At 43.0% G+C, this 21,142-nt stretch overlaps 1 protein-coding gene across 1 annotated transcript in view; it reads right to left on the bottom strand.

Annotated features, from left to right (window-relative positions):
* Nucleotides 1–21,142, bottom strand: part of TRDN (triadin) — a 477,806-nt gene that overhangs the window by 266,533 nt on the left and 190,131 nt on the right. Inside the window, exon 8 of the mRNA XM_073576110.1 lies at nt 8,373–8,432. Within this exon, the coding sequence (XP_073432211.1) occupies nt 8,373–8,432 (60 nt within the window). The remainder of the gene's footprint in view (nt 1–8,372; nt 8,433–21,142) is intronic.

Consider the following 21,142-nt stretch of genomic DNA (forward strand, 5'->3'; position numbering starts at 1 on the left):
ACCCTCTCTCAGTCCGCCATGTCCACTGCTAGTTCCACCATATGCAGCTCTCAAGTCCAGCTCACCCTACCAGAGACTATAAGTAGGACAAGAAAGTACTCATCTTCTCATCCGCATACACTGGGTTTGAACACCCACATTGCCAAGCTAATCTCGTTAGAGATAATGCCCTAGCGGTTGGTTGAAAGCAAAGCTTTCTGCGAACTCATGGCCTACGCAGTACCACGCTTCGACCTACCCAGTCGGCACTTCTTTTCTCGCAAAGCCATCCCAGCCCTCCACCTTCATGTGAAAGACTGCATTGTCCATGCACTCAAGCAATCACTGAGTGGAAAGGCCAGGGCCGTTACATGTCCATCACTGCGCACTGGGTTAATGTTGTGAATGCAGGGTCCACAGTGAGCAGCGGCAGTGGGACAGTGCTGCCTAGAGCATGGTATAGGAAACAGTTGGGTGTAGGCGTTCGACCCTCCTCCTCCTCCAGAAGCGAAAGCTCATCCACAGAGCGCAGTCGCACGAACACTCCATCCGCAGCTGCCAGTTTTGCACACGAGGTGTCCTACTATCGAACATATAGTGGTAAGCATCATCAGGCTGTGTTGAAGATGATGTGTTTGGGCGACAACAGACACACCGCAGAGGTACTGGCCGACTACTTGCAGCGACAAACTGATTCATGGCTGGGCAGTCTACATCTTGAGGCAGGCAAGGTAGTTAGTGATAATGGCCGGAATTTTGTGGCAGCCAGAGCTCTTTCAAAACTCCGACACATACCTTACCTGGCTCACACCTTGAACCTGGTGGTGCATTGCTTCCTCAATAATTATTCGGAGTCAACAAGCCTGCTCCAGAAGGTCCGAAGACTGTGCTCGCACATCCGCCGGTCGCCCGTACTCTCCAGTCGTATGCAGAAGCTGCAGAGATTGCTCCAACTTCCCAAGCACCACCTAATTATCGACGTTGCAACAAGGTGGAACTCCACCCTGCATATGGTTGAGAGGCTGTGCGAACAGAGGCAGGCTGTAATGCATTTGTGGGAGGATACACGGCCAGGCACTTTGAGGGCAGACATGGCATTGTCGGGTGTGCAGTGGTCAAAGCTGAATGACCTCTGTAAAATCCTTCAGTGTTTTGAGGAATGCACAAGACTGGTAAGCATCCCACTTATGCGTCTGCTCATGCAAACTTTGATGCACATTAAGGAGCAGGCATCTTCAGCCGAGGAGGATGAGGAAGAGGAGGAGGGAAGCCTTGATGACAGTCAGCCATTGTCTGCTCCGGGACCTCTCCTGGATGAGGTGGAGGAAGAAAAGGAAGAGGAGGAGGAGGATGATGATGGGGATGATTATTTAGGGGAGGAGGATGCTTCTCATGGGGCAAGAGAAAATGTTGGTGTGGCAAGGTTGGGTACAGGGTTTGTGCGTGACTGGAGGGATGTGGATTTGCCAGAAAGTGCTCCTCCACCCAGCACTCGCAGTGCATCATTGACACCTGGAACATTGGCCCACATGTCAGATTATGCCTTGCAGATCCAAAAAAGGGACCCCCGCATTGCCAAAATGATGAACGATGACGACTACAGGTTGGCCAGTATACTGGATCCACGCTATAAAGGCAAATTCCAAAACATCATTCCACAGGAGAACCTTGACCTAATATTGGCTAACAAACAAGCAACTCTGGTAAACCATTTGTTTGAGGCATTCCCAGCACACAGCAGCAGTGATGGTTCTCCAACGAGCCGTAGGGGGCAACATGGAAGAGGTGTTCATGGTGCACACATCAGAAGTGGCGTTGGAGACAGGGGTTTCATGACCATGTTGTGGACTGATTTTTCAAGTACCGCTCACACGACTGGTAATACTGCATCGATTGAAAGTGACAGGAGACAGCAGTTGTCAACTATGGTTACAAACTACTTCTCGTGCCATATCGATGTTCTCCCTCACAGGTCATTTCCCTTTGACTGTTGGGCCTCTAAACTGGATGCCTGGCCTGAATTGGCACAATATGCCTTACAGGAGCTCGCTTGCCCTGCTGCTAGTGTTCTATCGGAAAGAGTCTTCAGTGCTGCTGGCTCAATCCTGACAGAAAAAAGGACCCGTCTGTCGACCTAAAATGTTGATGATCTAACCTTCATTAAAATGAACCATGCATGGGTTTCAAAGGATTTTGTCCCACCTTCCCCTGATGACACATAGGTTGCCAGAAAAATGGCTCGCTTTTGACTTCCTCTTCCTCGGACTTCTCCAATTCCTCCATTTGCAGCTGCTGAATGTCCAACATCAACATATGCCATTTTATAAACCTCCCTAACTGGGTTGCCTCCCCCCATGGCCGGGATCACTAACTAGCGCACACAACCGTGTGAGTGCCATTGCCCTGGACAGGTGGATGGGCCGACTCTTGGGCACCAGCACTGGCACAGGGTACCTCATAGTGCAATCAAGTGTCTCTGACTTTGGGGGTGCAAACCCACCGTTAGACACACTGGCATACTATGAGGGGCCCAGTGCCAGTACCAACGCCCACGAGTGGGCCCCCCCTTGCTTGGGCAGGGCCTCAGCATTTGCAATATTTACCTCTACCTGCTCCTCCGCTGTGTAGTCTGGGCTGTCAAATCCTTCCCTGGGACTGCCACTACAAATTTGGTGAACTGATAGATGATGGTTAAGACGTAGCTATGCCCTGTCCTGCTGGCCGGGCTCTAGCTTCACTTGATCAATGGCTTCCATTTCTTATGGACATCGACTCACAATGAGATGCAGTGGTGGTTTATCATCAGCTTTCACAGTTTTCCTACTCACAGACGTGTGACATTCCTGCCCACATTTTTAAATGTGCCCTCTGATGCCAATCCAATAGAATCGCCTAAAGCCTGTGGCTTCTGTCTTTTGCACTCCAAAGTTACCTGACAGATCATGATAGGCAGTGAGGACCATGGCTACATCTCTCCCTGTGATCAAAATTTGATGGAGATGAGTAACGGTGATGGGATCAACGGTACTGCGATACAGCAAACCTTTCTTCACAAAGAACTGTTTTCGCTGTCTCCACACACAAAGTAATTGAGGGTCAGCATCACCTCTGAGAATTCTCCCTGGAGTTTTTCCCGTGATTAATAATTCCTAAATTTCTGCAATCACTCGACTTTATGTCTGTACTTTTATCCATCTCGTTTCCTCTTGCGGAGAGTTTGGACTGTCTTACTGAGACAGAAATATATATGAAGATTTAAAAATACCCCAACAGTGTATACTGGTGTACGCTTCAATAACATTTCCTTTTTTCTACTTTTTAGGTTGCTGTCTAATCCATACTGAGGCTGTGAGTGTCTTTGTCGGACTCTGGAAATAAACACGGAGATTTTAAATGTTTAAACTATGCTATAAAGTATATACCTGTTATCCGGTGATACTGTACCCTTTCTCAACTTTCTGCAATCTTGTTGAATCCATACTGTGCCTGAGACCATCTGAGTCTGCCTCCTGATTACAGATGAGTGGTGTTTGAGTGGAACTGTTGGCCAAGTTCAAATTCTAGCTGTTTTGGGCGGTGTTAGATCCGTTCGTCGAACTACAACACTTTGATTAAAATTCGGCTGTTCAAGTTTCCGTTCGGGAACGTTTCGTTAAACAAAAGCGTATCTTTTTTTCACATTAATAATGGTTTTCAATGATCATAGACAGTTTTAGGGTATAGTAGCGGTGTCTGTTAGCCAGCGGTGTATTACACCTGTGAAGAAGCTACACCGTGTGTGTTTCTAATAATTTTTTACCGCATATTGTCCAGAAAATCCTTTTGGGCCTAGTAACTGTGTTTGCTACTCAAAAGAGGAGCCCACCCGTGAACTGAGCTTTGCTGCCTGTTTATGAAAGAACCAGTTTTTGACTGCATTTACACCACTTAATACTTTGGACCTACTAACTGTGTATGCTACTCAGCAGAGTTGGCCACCCGTGAACCAAGCTATGCCACCTGTTTATGTAAGAACTGTGTGCTACTCAGCAGAGGAGCCCAGCTGTTAAGCAAGCTACAGCACCTGTGGTTTGGACACTTAATTGTTTCACATTCTTTCTGGAATGCCGTTTAGGCCTAATTCCGGAATTCCGGTTGACCTGCACTTACTCGGAAATGTTTGTTCGTGGGGAAGAATTGGAATCCCAGATCCCCATCACTAACGAGGTTCAGCCTGTTATCCGCACCTGTAAGCGATACATGCTGGTCCTTTCATTGTGGCACGCGTGCAGCCCCGGACACGTAAGGGCATGACAGACCTGTTATTGGTTGATCTTGCGTGCCAGAGCCTCGCGTGTCCCTCTTGTAAGCTGGACGCGGACCGAGGGGGTATGCCTGAGTCTCGTTCATTAATGGAATTAAGCTTGCAATCTGTGTAGCTTTCTTGTGGATGGCATGGTTGAGGTTGCCCGTGTTGAGTCCAATTAAGCCGCAGGCTCCACTCCTGGTGGTGCCCGTCTGGACATTCCTTTAAGGTTCAGCTTTGCAACCATACTGCCCCCGGAAACCAAACACTTTTCCTGGCAGTGACATTCTGATCAAAGAGCGCGATGACATCACGTCTGTACGCCCTCTGCCTAAACAGTTCAAGTGCAGAGAGATGGAAGATGGGGACAACGAGGAGTCCAGAGTACAGGGATTCCCTAGCGAGGAGACTTATTTAATTGTTTTAAAGGTTTGGAGCAATTTTTGGGGAGCACGATACTCTGGAGAATGATATCTGGGGCCCACCATACACTGGAGCATTCCAAAGGTGGACATCAGTCACTGGAGCAACATTTACAGGGCCCATTATACACTGGAGCATTAGAAATGGGGCCCATTATATATGGAGCATTATTTGGGCCCATAAGACACTGGAGCTTCAACCATGGTGAACAACATATACTGTAGCATTATGTGGAGCTCATCATATACTGTATCGAACATTATATGGGACCAATGATTCTGTATGGAGAAGTATATGGGCCTCATTACTCTGTATGGCGCACTATGCGGTGGCCATAATACTGTATAGAGGAATATACTGTCTGTTTTTGGAGCTATTGGAGAATTTAAAATGGATATCAGTCATGTGATGTAAGAATTGAAGTATTTTTCATTGTACTGTACCGCTATTTCTCTGCCATATCAAAGGATCATGAATTGTGTCATATGTTAAAGGAGCCCAGTGGGCCCACGAAAATCTGGAGCCAGCACTACCCCCCACAACTTTAGCCAAATAACCCCCAGTTTTCAATGCCTAACTATTATTATAAAGTAAATTAAGGTTGACAAGCTTAAGGAATAAGAATTGATGTTTTTGGCATTAAAATGGGCACTCTAGGTGTGTTTCCTGTCCTCCACTCACTGCCGACTTTTCTTCCCCATTGACTTACATTGGGTTTCGTGTTTCAGTCGGCCTTCGACTTTTCACAATAATCGGCTGATTTCGTTCGACCCGACTTTTGCGAAAGTCGGGTTTCGTGAAACCCGACTCGACCCGAAAAAAGGCAAAGTCGTTCATCTCTATTATCTGCCATTTCAAATGATGCATTGGTAAACTACAATACATTAAATTAAGTAGATGCTCATTATGCCTTCTTGCCCTATACAGAAACCTTTATCATTTACAATTATTTTCATAAATTACCTTTTTTTGTAATATTATTTAAAAATATTTAATGATCCATTAATGGGGTTATTATATTTTTTGCATATTATAGTACTCTTCTATACCATCTTGTCATCAATAAATTCTATTCAAAGACTTTGTAAAGCAATTTACGCACATGGAAAATAAGCATTAAATATATGGCAATAAATGAAAAGATCATAATCAAACTGTCATGTATAATACTGCTTGTGCGGACCTTACAAGAAAAATAAAACATAGCAATCCACTGTAGCAGAAAATGAGAACAAATAATCAGGCCAGAAGAAATCATTAAATATATGACCAAGGAAACAACTATTTGACGCTGCATTGAATTCTCTATTGTTTACACATGAAATCATTGACCATGACTCTCTTTTAATATGTCAACTGTTATTGTGGTCTTGTATGCTGAGCAGTTTCTTTTGATCTTGCACCATATGTGTTATGAAAGCTGAAAGAGGTTAACTGCTGTTAAATCCCTGGAGTCAAATAATTGCATTATTGACACTCAGTGATATGGAATCAGGTTAACGTTTATTAGAGATGAGAGGTAAAAACTTTCACTATCTATAAAACCTTGCATGTATCTGCCCAAATAGATGATTTTTACGCTTTTCACTTGTTATAAAAGTGAAATGCACCACAATATGAATCTAATTTAATACGTCTATGTGGGTATTCACAATAGGCACCTAATACATTGCACATATGAAAGAGGTGAATAACTTCAAAAATAAAAATATAATAAAAATTTAAATTTATTGATACATAAAGATAATCTATACATTAAAATGGAGGGTGGGCAATAGAAAGCTCACTTAGGAATGTATAACAAAAAAGGGTTTTTTAGTGGGGAAAAAAAAGTATTTAGTCAGCCACCAATTGTGCAAGTTCTCCCACTTAAAAAGATGAGAGAGGCCTGTAATTGACTTCATGGGTAGACCACAACTATGAGAGTCAAAATGAGAAAACAAATCCAGAAAATCACCTTGTCTGATTTGGCAAGATTTATTTTGCAAATTATGATAGAATATAAGTATTTGGTCACCTAAACCATGCAAAATTTCTGGCTCTCACAGACCTGTAACTTCTTCTTTAAGAGGCTCCTCTGTCCTCCACTCATAACCTGTAGTAATGGCACCTCTTTGAATTTGTTATCAGTATAAAAGATACCTGTCCACAACCTCAAACAGTCACACTACAAACTTCACTATGGTGAACACCAAAGAGCCAGAACCACAATGAAAACACTGGGGACCTGAAATCTGGATCGCTCTCGCTCTAGAACGGACTTCCCCCAGAACTCCGAACATTGCAACAGACATCCGGGGAAAGTCTGCGCTCGGCGTTTAGCCCCAGACAGTAACTATCTGGTAAAAACGCCAAACTTTTAAGTTCAGGTTTGCTTATCTCTACATACATAGTATGGAACAGAGAACAGCACATGTGTGAGGACCCCAGGACTTTGACACATTTTGCTCTAAGCTTTCTCAAGAAATTAGTGGGATACTACAGGGTGGGCCATTTATATGGATACAGCTGGGTGGGCCATTTATATGGATACACCTAAATAAAATGGGAATGGTTGGTGATATCAACTTCCTGTTTGTGGCACAATAGTGTAAGGGAGGGGGAAAACTTTTCAAGATGGGTGGTGAGCATGGCGGCCATTTTGAAGTTGGCCATTTTGGACCCAACTTTATAAATGGCCCACCCAGGTGTATTCATATAAATGGCCCACCCTGTAGATAAAAGATCTTTATAAATGTTATCTCATCCAGTAACTATTCAGTGAAGCTAAAGTGCAGATATGTTAATAAAATGGAATTGATCAGAGCAAGAAAGAGATATATGTGTTCCAACATGGAACACAACTGAGTGATGTGAAGAAATATTTTAATAGGATGCCTGAAAAACTAAGTTGCATGTGTGTGCTGTATAAACCAATAAAAATGATGATGCATTCCATTGTAGAATGCATGCTGAAGAGTAAATATAACAAAAATGGCCTCTATCCGGAAGTGATGTCAGTGCATGCGCCTTTGGTGAGTTCCAAGGTAGAATGCATGACGCCGCTGGGAGGAACTATGCATTCCAGTGTGGACTACGTGCAGTAAGAATTACTTCTATAGTACTTTGCTCTTCCCTCGGCAAAGAGATGTAGGACGTGTCACCCCCACAAAGCAGGGAGAAGGAAGGTGATTGTAAGAAGAGTGGAGGTGCCGGATCAAGACCAGAGATGCCCATTCCACCAGACTGTCCATATTTGAATGCCACAAAAGTTATTTTTTGTATCTTGCATTTGGAATTGGGGACATACTGTATGGTTCATACAGCATACCAGAATGTGGTAACAGAGAGCTGAAAGATGCTAGCCGTACTTTACATGGGGAAAACCTGGAATCAGGTTCCTTTTAACATATATGAGACCTATTTTCATATCTAAACATTTAAAAACTGAAAAGCAATGGAAAAATTGCCATCACAATTGAATTGTCCCATACATTTTGCATCAATCCATATCGAGATCACTTTTGCTATGGGCATACACATGCCTGCCTAAACCAGCTTTAGATGACATACATTTTGCTAACCAGTAATACTTTTTATCCACAAGAAAGGAGGAGCAAATCAACAAACTACGTACCATCATTAAAACATTGCAAATGCAATAGATCTCAATGCTGGATGTTTTCTGGACATGTAATATGTTTACCTTTAGAAGGAACTTTCTTTTTGGGCTCTACTTTGATTTCAGCCTTCTGTTTGTGGACCTCTAAAATTAAACAAAAAGAAATCAGCACCATTGATCACTTCCCAATATATATAGAAACAATTATTATTATTATTATTATTATTATTATTATTTAGTTATATAGCACCATTGATTCCATGGTGCTGTACATGAGAAGGGATTACATACAAATTACTGATATCACTTACAGTAAACAAACTAACAATGACAGACTGATACAGAGGGGAGAGGACCCTGCCCTTTCAGGCTTACATGCTACAGGATGGTGGGGAAGGACACAGTAGGTTGGTGGGATGCAGCAGTTCCGGTGTTGGCTGATGTGATATCACCGGTAGTGGTGAGAGAGAAGGAGGTAGCGGGGTCATTGCAGGCTGTAGGCTTTCTTGAAGAGGTGGGTTTTCAGGTTCCGTCTGAAGGATCCAAATGTGGTTGATAGTCGGACTTGTTGGGGCAAAAAATTCCAGAGAATAGGGGCAGTTCGGGAGAAGTCTTGGAGGCGGTTGGGTGAGGAGTGAATAAATGTGGAGGAGAGAAGGAAGTCTTGGGAGGACCGGAGATTACGTGAGGGAAGGTATCGGGAGATTAGTTTGGAGACATATGGGGGAGACAGGTTATAGATGGCCTTGTAGGTCAGTATTACTAATTTGAACTGGATACGCTGAGGGAATGGGAGCCAGTGAAGAGATTTTCAGAGGGGAGAAATGGAGGAGTTGCGAGGAGAGAGATGAATTAGTCGGGCAGCAGAGTTAAGGATGGACTATGTTAAAAGGAACCTGATTCCAGGTTTTCCCCATGTAAAGTACGGCTAGCATCTTTCAGCTCTCTGTTACCACATTCTGGTATGCTGTATGAACCATACAGTATGTCCCCAATTCCAAATGCAAGATACAAAAAATAACTTTTGTGGCATTCAAATATGGACAGTCTGGTGGAATGGGCATCTCTGGTCTTGATCCGGCACCTGGACTGGAGAGTTGCGAGGGTGTTAGCAGGGAGACCACAGAATAGGATGTTGCAGTAGTCGAGGCGGGAGATGATGAGGGCAGGCACAAGCATTTTAGTAGATTGAGGGTTGAGGAAAGGACAGATTCTGGAAATATTTTTGAGCTGGAGGTGACAGGAGGTAGAAAGAGCTTGGATGTGCGGTTTGAAGGACAGGGCAGAGTCAAAGGTTACTACGAGGCAGCAGACTTCCGGTATTGGGGAAAGTGTGATGTCATTAATTGTTATAGCTAAGTCGGGTAAGGAAGATCTGTGAGATGGAAGAAAGAAGATGAGTTCAGATTTGTCCACATTGCGCTTGAGGAAGCAAGAGGAGAAGAAGGAGGATATGGCTGATAGACTCTCTGGGATTCTGGACAGCAGAGAGGTGACGTCTGGGCCAGATAGGTAGATCTGAGTGTCATCAGCATAAAGGTGGTACTGGAATCCGTGGGACTTTATGAGTTGCCCCAGACCAAGTGTATAGATTGAGAAGAGTAGGGGTCCTAAAACAGAGCCTTGGGGAACTCCAACAGAAAGAGGGTGGGATAAGGAGGTGGTGTGGGAGTGGGAGACCGTGAATGTGTGGTTGGAAAGGTATGAGGAGATCCAGGATAGGGTGAGGTCTTTGATGCCGAAGGAGGAGAGGATCTGTAGTAGGAGGCAGTGGTCAACTGTGTCGAATGCAAAGGACAGGTCTATAAGCAGGAGTATAGAGTATAGTCCATTTGATTTGGCTTTAAGTAGGTCATTAGTAATTTTGGTCAGGGCTGTCTCAGTGGAGTGATGGGGGTGGAAACCAGATTGTAGATTGTCAAAGAGCAAGTTAGATGATAGGTGGGAGGAAAGTTCAGTATGGATGTGCTGTACCAGGAGTTTGGAAGTGAATGGGAGCAACGATATTGGGCGACAGCTGGACATAGTGGTTGGGTCAAGGGTTGGCTTTTTAAGGATAGGCGTGATTGTGGCATGTTTGAAAGCAGAAGGGAAGGTACCGGACATTAGTGATAGGCTGAAGAGGTGGGTTAGGGATGGGATAAGTGTGGTGGTGAGGTTGGAGAGGAGGTGGGATAGGATGGGGTCAAGAGCACAGGTTGTGAGGTGCGATTTGGAGAAGAGACGATTAAGCTCCCCTTCAGTGATGTTGGAGAGTGAGGTTATGGGGTTTGGGCATTGGTCTGGTATACAAAGGGGTTGTGGTGGTTGAGTGATGAAGACTTGCCTTGTTTGGTCAATCTTATTTTTGAAGTGTGTGGCAAAGTCCTCGGCAGAGATGAGGGAGGTTGGAGGAGGCAGTGGTGGGCGGAGGAGGGAGTTAAAAGTTTTGAATAACTGTTTGGGGTTGTAGGATAGGGAAGATACGAGGGTTGTGAAGTAGGCCTGTTTAGTCATCTTGCAAATTTGTTTTACTCCAGCGCCGCTCTGCAGTCCTGGACACTTGCCGGAGCTTTTTAGTGGTGTTATTGTGCCAGGGTTGTCTGTTGATATGTCGCATTCTGCCATGAATGAGAGGGGCAACCGCGTCAATAGCTGATGCGAGAGTGGCATTGTAGAAAACAGTGGCACCGTCTGTGTCATGGAGTGAGGATATGGATGCCAGTGGTAAACCAGAGTCAGAGAGCGCATGGGTGTCTAGATGTGCAAGGTTTCTGCAGGGGTGCGCATGCTGCTGGACATGGGAGACAGGTGAGGAGGACAGGGATGAGAAAGTGAGTAGATGGTGGTCAGATAGAGGGAGAGGGGATGTGGTGAAGTTAGAAAGAGAGTAGAGACAGGTGAAGACCAGGTATAATGTGTGTCTGTCTGTGTGGGTGGCTGAGGAGGACCACTGAGTAAGTCCAAAGGATGAAGTAAGGGACAGGAGTTTGGAGGCTGCTGACTGAAGGGTATCAGTGGGGATGTTGAAGTCACCCATGATGATAGTGGGGGTGTCAGTTGAAAGAAAATGAAGAAGCCAGGTAGAGAAATGGTCAATGAAGGCAGTGGTTGGGCCTAGAGGTCGGTATATGACGGCCTCTTGGAGGTTGGAGGGAGAGTAGATGCGGACAGAGTGGACATCAAAAGAGGGGAGGATTAGGGAGGGAAGAGGTGGGATTGGGTTGAAGGTGCAGTTGGAAGAAAGGAGAAGACCCACTCCTCCACCATGTCTATTGCCAGGGCGAAGAGTGTGGGTGAAGTGGAGGGCGCCATAACACAGCGCAGCAGGGGAGGCGATGTCAATTCAATATATGTATTACCGATTTATTAACACATCAAAATTGCTCCTATTTTTATCATTAAGGGATGCTGTAAATACTGTATGTAAGTATATGTGTAAGTATGAAATATGATTATCACCCATGAGCATCCTAATACAGCATGCATTGTGAGCCTGAATGACCTGGATTTCTTTGTATGAGTTGCTGCATTTGCTGGTAAACAGAAAGATCTTTTCAAGTTATTTCAAGCTTTTTTTAAATAATTATTGTGGGAGAAATAGAGTAAATAAAATGTATGCTCCAAGTTTAACATTTTTTTGATTACTCAAAGAAACCATAAAAATAGAATTTTGATATATAACATTACCTACAATAGTTAGTAAAATTGTGCTTCAGATGAGTTGGTATAATACTACCGTATATTATAGTTGAATTCATCAAAGTGTTTCCAATTAGAGTTACAGAACAATTTGGTGACTTTTGGCGTTTCAAACCAGATTGTGTCAGACTCTGTAGAGCTGGGGAGAAGTTGGATGGAATGTGGTTAAGCGCATATGTAAAATTAATTAAATTAATAGCATTTCTTACACCAGAAATGCTACTCCATGACTGGAGAAGTATTTATGATGAAGCACACAAAGGCTAACCACTGGAAATGAGCAGACGCATGGAAGTTTGATGTCTGATTTCCTACCTGAACTTTATTCCAAAGTTTGGTTCAGGTACCAGAACTAGTGATGAACGGGTATACTCGTTGCTCGAGTTTTTCCGAGCATGCTCAGATGATCTCCGAGTATTTTGGTGTGCTCAGAGATTTAGTTTTTGTCGTCTTATCTGCATGATTTGCGACTTGTAGACAGGCTAAGTACGTGTGGGAAATACCTAACAAACAGGCATTCCACACATGTATTCAAGCTGTCTAGGAGTCACAAATCATGCAGATGAGACGACGAAAACTAAATCTCCAGGCATGCCAAAATACTCGGAGGACACCCGAGCATGCTCGGGAAAACCTGACCAACGAGTATACTCGTTCATCACTAACCAGAACTTTACCCGAACTTGACACAGAACCCGAACTCCATTGGAAACAATGAGGAACCAAACTTTTAAACTGGAAAATTCTCTCCCTCCCCTGGAACTCCGAACATTGCAACAGACTTCCAGGAGATGTCTGTATTCAGCATTTACCACCAGGCACTGACTGTCCAGTACAAACCTCTATGAACTTTTGAGTTCGGCTTTGCTCATCTCTAGTGACCACCAGTGTACAAGGTATAATATCAGCTACATGTCATACCTGCAGTCCATCATAGGGAGGCCTGCTCAGCAAAGCAAAATGATGTTAGCCTCCTCACTGATGCTTCAGCATTGTAGGAAAAGCTGTCTGGGGAGTTTTCTTTTTTTGCGAACCGTGAATTGAATCTCAAAATGCTTGAATTTGCATGAAACTGCAGATTTCAGAATATTTGTCTCGACCTTGATCCTCCGAGGATCAATCTGCTCATCTCTAATCAATAAATATGGAGAGCAATTGCTACTATCTACCTTCTGTGTCTCCCCTTTTCCTCATAGATTGTAAGCTTGCAAGCAGGGCCTTCATTCCTCTTGGTATCTGTTTTGATCTATGTGTCTATTATTATGCTGTAATGTCTATTGTCTCTACAAGCCCCTTCAAAAATGTAAAGTGCTGCGAATATGTCAGCGCTATAGAAATAAAATTATTATTATTATTATTATTATTAAGAGCATTCTTCACTAGCATGTAGCCAGTGCTTCCTGTTATGATGAGTCACCGAAGGAGGAAAAAAGCAAAATACTAGCTAAGTCCAGAAAAAACCAGAGAGGTTGGCAGCTATCGGATTGCAGACCCCTGAACCTATCCACAACAACTAGCAGTAGCCGTGGGGGGTTCCTACGGTACCCTAGACCCCTCGATCACAGCCGGAGAACTACATAGCCTAAAGACAGAAAGAGGAAAACTAAACTGCCCCAGAGCAGACCCCAAAGCAATAGGCAGCCCCCAACATATAATGACGGTGAAGCAAGATGAAAACACTAACACAGATAGAAAGATAGGTTGAGCAAATGATGGGGCCCAAGCTAACTAAATAGGACAGGATAGGAAAGCTGCTGTCTGCCATCCCCAAAAACCATATCCAAAATGTGCCAACCGACTGATAGGAAAAACAGGCCCTGAAGTCGCTAGGTTTCAAAAGACTATATCAGCACTCAGGTATATTCTGAAGACAGAGCAAAAGATCAACAGATCAGAGACAAAAATGGAATTCAGCTCACCCCCCGGCCGGGGATGGCAGAACTCCCAAAAAACAAGGCAAAACAAAAACAAAACGGAAGTGTACAAAGCAGAGCAGAAAAACTTAGCTTTGAGATGCAGGAATCAGACTGGTCTCCAAGAATCCAGCAGGATCACCAGCAAGGCAGAAGGGCGTCGGCTTCCTTATATCCAGTCCTCAGTTCCAGCCACCAGTCATCATCTAGCTGCCCAGGTGTTTGGTAATCTGCCTCACTACCTTCCTTCACCAGAGGAGGGAGTTCATCAGACCTCAATGGTGAAGGGAAAAATGAACTCACAACAGCTTCCTACCGACTCAACTCTCTACAATTACAATCCGTATTCTGATGGAGGTCTAATTGTATAAGACCGAAACGTCATGATCTTTTTTGGATTGTTACTACAATAAAAATTCAATTATCTACTTTCATGAATTGTGCCAAATTCCCTCTATTCTCTATTCAATAAGGATATTGTTAAAGTCAATAAATCTTATAGTAATGAGTTCATTCCTGTATGCATATTCAGTATAATGGATATAGACCAATCATGGCATTATAAAAAATTACAGTTATGTTATCCAAAGATATATGTACATATGATAGGATCATTTACAAGATTAGTCTAAGCAATGACATTCTAGACTAAACTGCTAGATCAGGGAGATTTAAAAAAAATTCTAAATGAACAGATTGGGCTTGCACAAAGTCGCAAATGATTGGTGCTATACATGTGTAATTTCAGCTAAAAAAGGGCATACAAAGTCCAACCAGAAAGATAAAATTTTTGCCAGACAGTAGTCTGTTGTCAACAATACAAAACAATCAATATTTATGTTTAAGGCCAGATTTAAGGAGAACCTGTCATATCCCCAAATATGATTAACCTTTGGGAACCTGACAGGCTTCCCAAAGGTTATGACAGAAATAATAGAGTTAACAGCATTCTAATATTGTCTTGCTGCCTAACATGTAGCTGTAGGGGTGTGACAGGAACGGTTATATACCTTAACCAGAAGACAATTGTAGTGTGACAATTCACTTGGGTTTTAGCGCACGTTATTGTATGGTGTGAAATGTGTAAATATTAATGTAAAATGCATCAAGTGTTATAGGAACTCATGCTGCTGTGTGGGTAGTGTATTGGTAAAGCCTATGGTAACCTGCTACACTAAGCTCGCTAGGGACAGTATAGAACATGGTTTGATGCTTAGTTAGTGATACATAGTAACATTGGGATAGATAAGGAAGTGATGGGCCTTATTAGTGTACAGTAATAGGAATAGTAAGGGATGCAGTTAAATGTTTAGGACCAGGTCAAGTAAAAAAAGGGAATCACTTCCTGAGTTTTTGTTAGTTAGGGTGAGTTAGATGTAATGAGAAGTTCAAGTGGCACGTGGAGTAAATAATGTTCTGGCAGCATAAGGTTGTACCAGATTTCCTGTAACGCCCGGGGCCTATGTCCCAAAATAGGCAGAGGGAAGTGTACCTTAATCCTTTCCATACAGAGGAAGCCGGACAGGGAAATATGTGAGGGAAATGTAGTGGATCTTGGGAGTGCTGTGGTGCCGGACAGGAAATCCCTGGGACAGACAAGAGAATCAAGCATAGGGATAGTCCGAGCTGAACGTGAGTAGAGACTTGAAATGTACTGTGTTGATGAAACTGGAACTGGAAGATGCTGTGCACAATACTGAGTGTTAAAGACTGATGTACTTACACTGTCCAGTAAAGTTGAACTTGTTAAAGTGAACTGTGTGTCCCCTAATCTGTGTGCGGCTGATCCAGGAGGTAAGGACGTGGAAGCATCAGAGGACCCTGGACTGAAAGTGAGTGCACTCCATTTAACACAGGAAAACACTAATGGACTGGGACACTGTTTGGGAGGTGCCAGACCATGGAGAAGCAGCAACTCGCCCATGGCTACTGCCCTGGGCCCCATACATAGCCATCATGAAGAAATTAACTTTAATTCTCCCAGGTGCCACTGGCTTTCTGTCTTAGAAGGGTGCAAAAAATTGCTTAAATCAATGCTCAGTACACAGTGAGCTGTGGCTGTAAGCACGTCCCAACACTTTATTTGACAACTCTGCTCAGATGAGCTGCAAAATAAGCTGTAAAAGTGCTGGGGCAAAGTAACAGTCACAGCTCAGTGTGTACTGAGTGGTGTCTGAAGCAGTTCTGACACATTTCTATGACCGATAGGTGGCAGCTGGAAGGCAAAATAAAGTTAATTTCCTCCCAACCTGCAGGTAAGTGATGGACGTATCATTGGTGCATCCTGTGAAGCCACACAGGTGTCCATGAAGAAAGAAGGCCCATTTCCATCTCAAAGCCAGGCAGAATTTTGCATTCTGATGAACTACTGAACTGCAAAGGGCCATTATACTGTTTTTTCAAAGGGGCCCTTTTCTGTCTGTGTCTGCCTGTGCTGCAGATTAGTATAAAACCTGTAGGGGAACAAAAAGCACCAAAACCATCAAGTAATACCCTTTTAGCTACAAAGTAAAGTTAAAGGAAGGTGCTCACCTGAGCAGGTTGTGTGCATGTGTGAAGAAACTGCAGGCACGTAGGATGCAGTACTGGACTGTACACAGACCAAGGGTGAAAGGGGTTTATTATACAGTAGAAACTCTACACATGGAGAAAACGGAGGGATAATATTCCCTAATGCAGCAAAAGGAACTTAAGGAACAGGGACAAGTAAAGCCAACAATACAATAAAATATAACTTATCACTCAGACGCCAGTCACGGTTGAACTTCTGTCTGTGACTGATGATGCTTAGAATGCATCACAGTGGGGGTCTGTCACAATCTTGAGGTAAATGATGTAATATCGTTTGACGTTGGCGGTGTCCTCCCATGGTCCTGATGATGACGGCAAATCATTGGGATCCTGATGCGAGTCTTGGGTCCAGCAGATGAGGTGATGAAGAGGGATACATCCTTATCCTCAGCGGTGAGTGTCCCAACACTATGGAGATTTGCAGCACTGCACAAACACAGTTTGCAATAGGCAGCCTGGTTCGCTGTGCCAAATCAACACATGCATAAGTCCCATTCACAGACCTTGTCTCTCACGGTCAGTACTGTCAGTGAGGGTGACTGTGGCAGCGTTGTCGGCTGTGTCAGTGGTCTCAGCGAGGGCAGTTATGTTGGCTGGGACAGCGGTGTCTGAGTGGTACTCAGTTGACGGTCTCCTGTCAGAGCGCTCTGCCATCCCAGGCTCTGCTCTGATCTGCCCAGATGCCTCTCAGCTGATTTTATCTCACAGGCGTTCCGTGCGCCCAAAGTTCCCACCCAAACTGTCTGGTCACTCTCGTGCTGCAGCTCTGTCCGCTTAGCCATGCCGCCCCCTTTTCTCAAACAGAGAATATGGTCTGGAGTCTCAAGATTTCTAGCCCACAATATAGGTGACAGCCCCGGTGGTTCTGGTTCCTTGATGGAGGAGACATGCCTAGTTAGTTCCTTCCCCTAACACATGCACAATTCCTATGAATACCTTATGATATCAGCTTCTGGTGGCTGGGGGATTATCTCCTCCAGGATAGATGACCAGTTTGGATGATACCATGATATCAGGCTGCGCTGCTGTAATAAGAATTCTTGGGATCAAGATGAGTTGAATGGTTGTTTCCACAACACGTTTCAATGTTTATTTTCACTTGACAAAGATGCTAATCCAGCGTTGAAATGCGTTGTGTAAATGAAAACCGTGGTATCGTCCAAACTGGTGTACTGCAGTTTAGTAGCATTAGGGAACATGACAGGTTCCTTTTAACTTCTAAGATTCCAAACTAAGAAAATCTTTCCTCTGTATTAACTTAATAGTTCTTTTGTCTTGGTGTTGTCACTTTTCACCACTAATTTCTTCCTCTTTTACATGATGATGATGATGATGATGATGAATCATTCACATTGATAACACTGATGCTGTGGCCATGATGATCTTTCCATAATGACATTACCATAATGGCAAGTATTATTAGTACGAGACAGCAATAAAATAAAGGAACATGTACAGTGAAAATATTGAAACTATTTCTTATATTCCAGTTTAGTAGCCATAGATATTAGAGACTCAGAAGTAACTTTACATTTTTTTTATTTTACAGATCAAGTTCTTTCTTCATGTTGGGAATGAATATATTTCATTTTGTGCATGCAAGATGTCAAGTGTGAAAGATTTGTTATGTAAAGATAAATGTAACCAATGTACCTGAAAATGGTGTGTTTGCTTTAGATGATCATTATGTACTGTAAACACTTACAGTTTACAATAAATGTGTCTGATTCACACCTTAAGTGACAAACAGAGGAAACATTGGTCCTGTAACAGGTATGTCATGGCCCTCAGCAGTCTTGCAAATATCAATTGTGACTCTCAAAATGACAATATTGAAACCTCAATGACAAATAATAAGACGAGTAAGATCCATTTTCTATTAAAATGTATATGAGGGTGCTACGGCTTTTATAACCAGATATACAGTTTACACCTCACCCTGCAAATGAGAAAACAATGATTTTGGAATGAAAAAACTACACATAAGATATACATTTTTCTGAGAAAGAAGGACTATATTTCATATAATTCTTTGTTGATAAAAAACAATGTAAAATTAGTTGCTTTACTTAAAATATTTTCCTTCCCTAATTTATTTACTAGATTCTGTTTAATAGTTTTATTTTATGAAAGGAAATGACTTTCCCCATTTAGAATTATACAAGACGTCAATTAATATAAAATAACAAAAGGTATGTCCCAAAAAGGTTCAGTATGAGATCCTTTCTATACATGTTATGAGCAGCCAAGTGGCTCAGTGTCTTGTCCTTGATTTGAATCAAACCAAGATCAAGAAGATCTAAAGATGTGTCATTCTTTACCTTTGCTCTTAGTTCATTATATACAGAGATACTGCACGTCAACTCTCAATTATTTCTCTATCTCTCAGAAAACTCTCCTATTGATCTATTAAAATCTGGTTGCTACTGAAACTACCTTTAATAAAGTATCTAATGATCTACTAAAAGCTAAATGTAATGGTCACTCCCTTCTGAATCTCATTGATCTCTCTACTGCATTTGGCACTGTGGATCACCAGCTCCACCTCACCAAGCTCCACTTTCTTGGCTTCAAAGAAACTGTTAGCTCTTTGTTCTAATCCTACCTCACTGACCCTCCTTCAGTGTATTATTTTCTGGCAATTCGTCCTGTCCTTTTCCTCTAACTGTCGGAGGTTCTTCAAGGTTCATTCTTAGACCCTCTTCTCTGCTCTATATACTCTGCCTCTGTTGGCCAAACCATGACCAGGTTTGATTTCCAGTAACATCTATATTTTATTGACATCTAATTATACATTTCTTCTCCTGACATCATCCCCGGATTACTATAAAATACCAGAGATTGTTTGTCTACTGTCTGTAATATAAAATCCTCCCTTTATCTGAAACTGAATCTCTCAAAAACTGAATTTTTCGCGCTTCCTCCCTCTACTAACCTACCTACACCTGTTCTTGCAATTTCCTTGGATGGTTCAACGATAACTCCCGAGCAGCACACTAGCTATCTTGGGGACAATATTTTACACAGAAGATTGCTTTATTCCCTTAATCCATTCACTAAATTCCTTATTCCATCTGCACATAAAAACTTCTCTAGGATTCAACCTTTTCTCATTTTTCAAACTGCAAAAACTCTTACTGTCTCTTTTATACATTCTCATCTAGTCTTCTTCAACACGTCTCCCACTTGCTTAATTCTTTCCTCTCCAATCCATCTTAAATGCGGCAGCCAAGGTCTTATTTCTGTCCAGTCTCTACATTGTTGCCTCCACCTTGTGCCAGTCATTGTACTGCTTGCTCAGCTGCTACAGAGTACAATATAAAATTATTACTCTCACCCACAAAGCTCTACTCAATTCTGTGTTGCAATACATCTTCTCTCACATTTCTGTTTATCACACTACCCGTACTCTCCATTTTGTAACTTATCTAAAACTAACGTCCTCCATAATATGAACCTCCCACTTCTGTATCCAAGACTTCTCTCATACTGCTGCAGTTCTCTGGAATGCACTGCCCCAGACAATCTGATTAACACCTAGCCCCCACATTTTTAAGCATCCAGCAAAACATATTTCTTTACACATACCAATATTGCAGTTATTGTTAGGTTCCTTAGAAGGACATAGATCTGGGGAATTATTCTGACAGAACTTTATAGGCTGAACTGGATGGACTAATGTCTTTTTTCGGCCTTACTAACTATGTTACTAGGTTACTATGTTACCTCACTTCCCTAATTTAACTTTGCCCAGTTCCCCCCTTCCTATATTTTCCTCAGAATCTGATCCTTCCAACTCATCTGTCTCCACATCCTCCATGCACCCGAAAGCACTTGAAAACTGTCTGATGACCAATTCATGCAGTTTTATTTGAAAACCACTATTTATTATATTCGTGGCTGGACCATATAGGACAAGCATTTATTAGTTATTGTGTCACCCGCTCACCTAATTCCTTGTAGATTGTAAGTTTGGAAAGCAGGACCCTAACTCTTTCTGTAACTGTTCAATTATGTAATACTCTTTAACCCCCTTTAAGACAAAGATACAAAGCCTGTTTTCACCATAATGATGTCATGATCCAGGATGGGGTTTGTCTTTGGTCCGCCCTGGTCAGACAGGGGTTAATTGTTTCTGCCTCTCTCTGGCAGAGGGCGGCTATTTAATGCTCACTCGACCTAGGTCCGGTGTCAGTTATACTCCTGCCCTCGACTGAGTTAGTTGACCTTGTGCGTACGTGTGCCCTGTGACTGTGATACTTTATGCTTGTTTGGTTTTGACCTGGTTCTGTCCCTGTTACGAGTTCTGCCTGTTCCTTTTGTACTGCTCTGCTATTCCCATGTATGACTCTTTTGCCTTGGACCTGACTACTCTCTTACTGCCTCCCTTGTACCGCTTTGCTATCTCTGTGTATGACTCATTGCTTACATTCTGACTATTCTCTGCTTGCTCCTCTGGTATCACCCTGCCCTCTCTGTGTATGACCCCCCCGCTTGTCTGACCTGAGTTCCCCTAATCTTCACTACAGGATTCCTGTAATAGAATCCTACAGTCATCTACTGCAGCAGGATGCTAAGCCACGCCCCCTGTGGTCACATGATCGTAGGTCCTGGTACTCTATACTACCTATAGTGTTGCAGGTCCCGTGCTCAGAACTTTCACTACAGTGTTGGACCCCGTGCTCTCCC

The sequence above is a fragment of the Dendrobates tinctorius genome, unplaced genomic scaffold (assembly GCF_039654945.1).
Source record: "Dendrobates tinctorius isolate UK_male_01 unplaced genomic scaffold, ASM3965494v1 ptg000046l, whole genome shotgun sequence".
Lineage (NCBI taxonomy): Eukaryota > Metazoa > Chordata > Amphibia > Anura > Dendrobatidae > Dendrobates > Dendrobates tinctorius.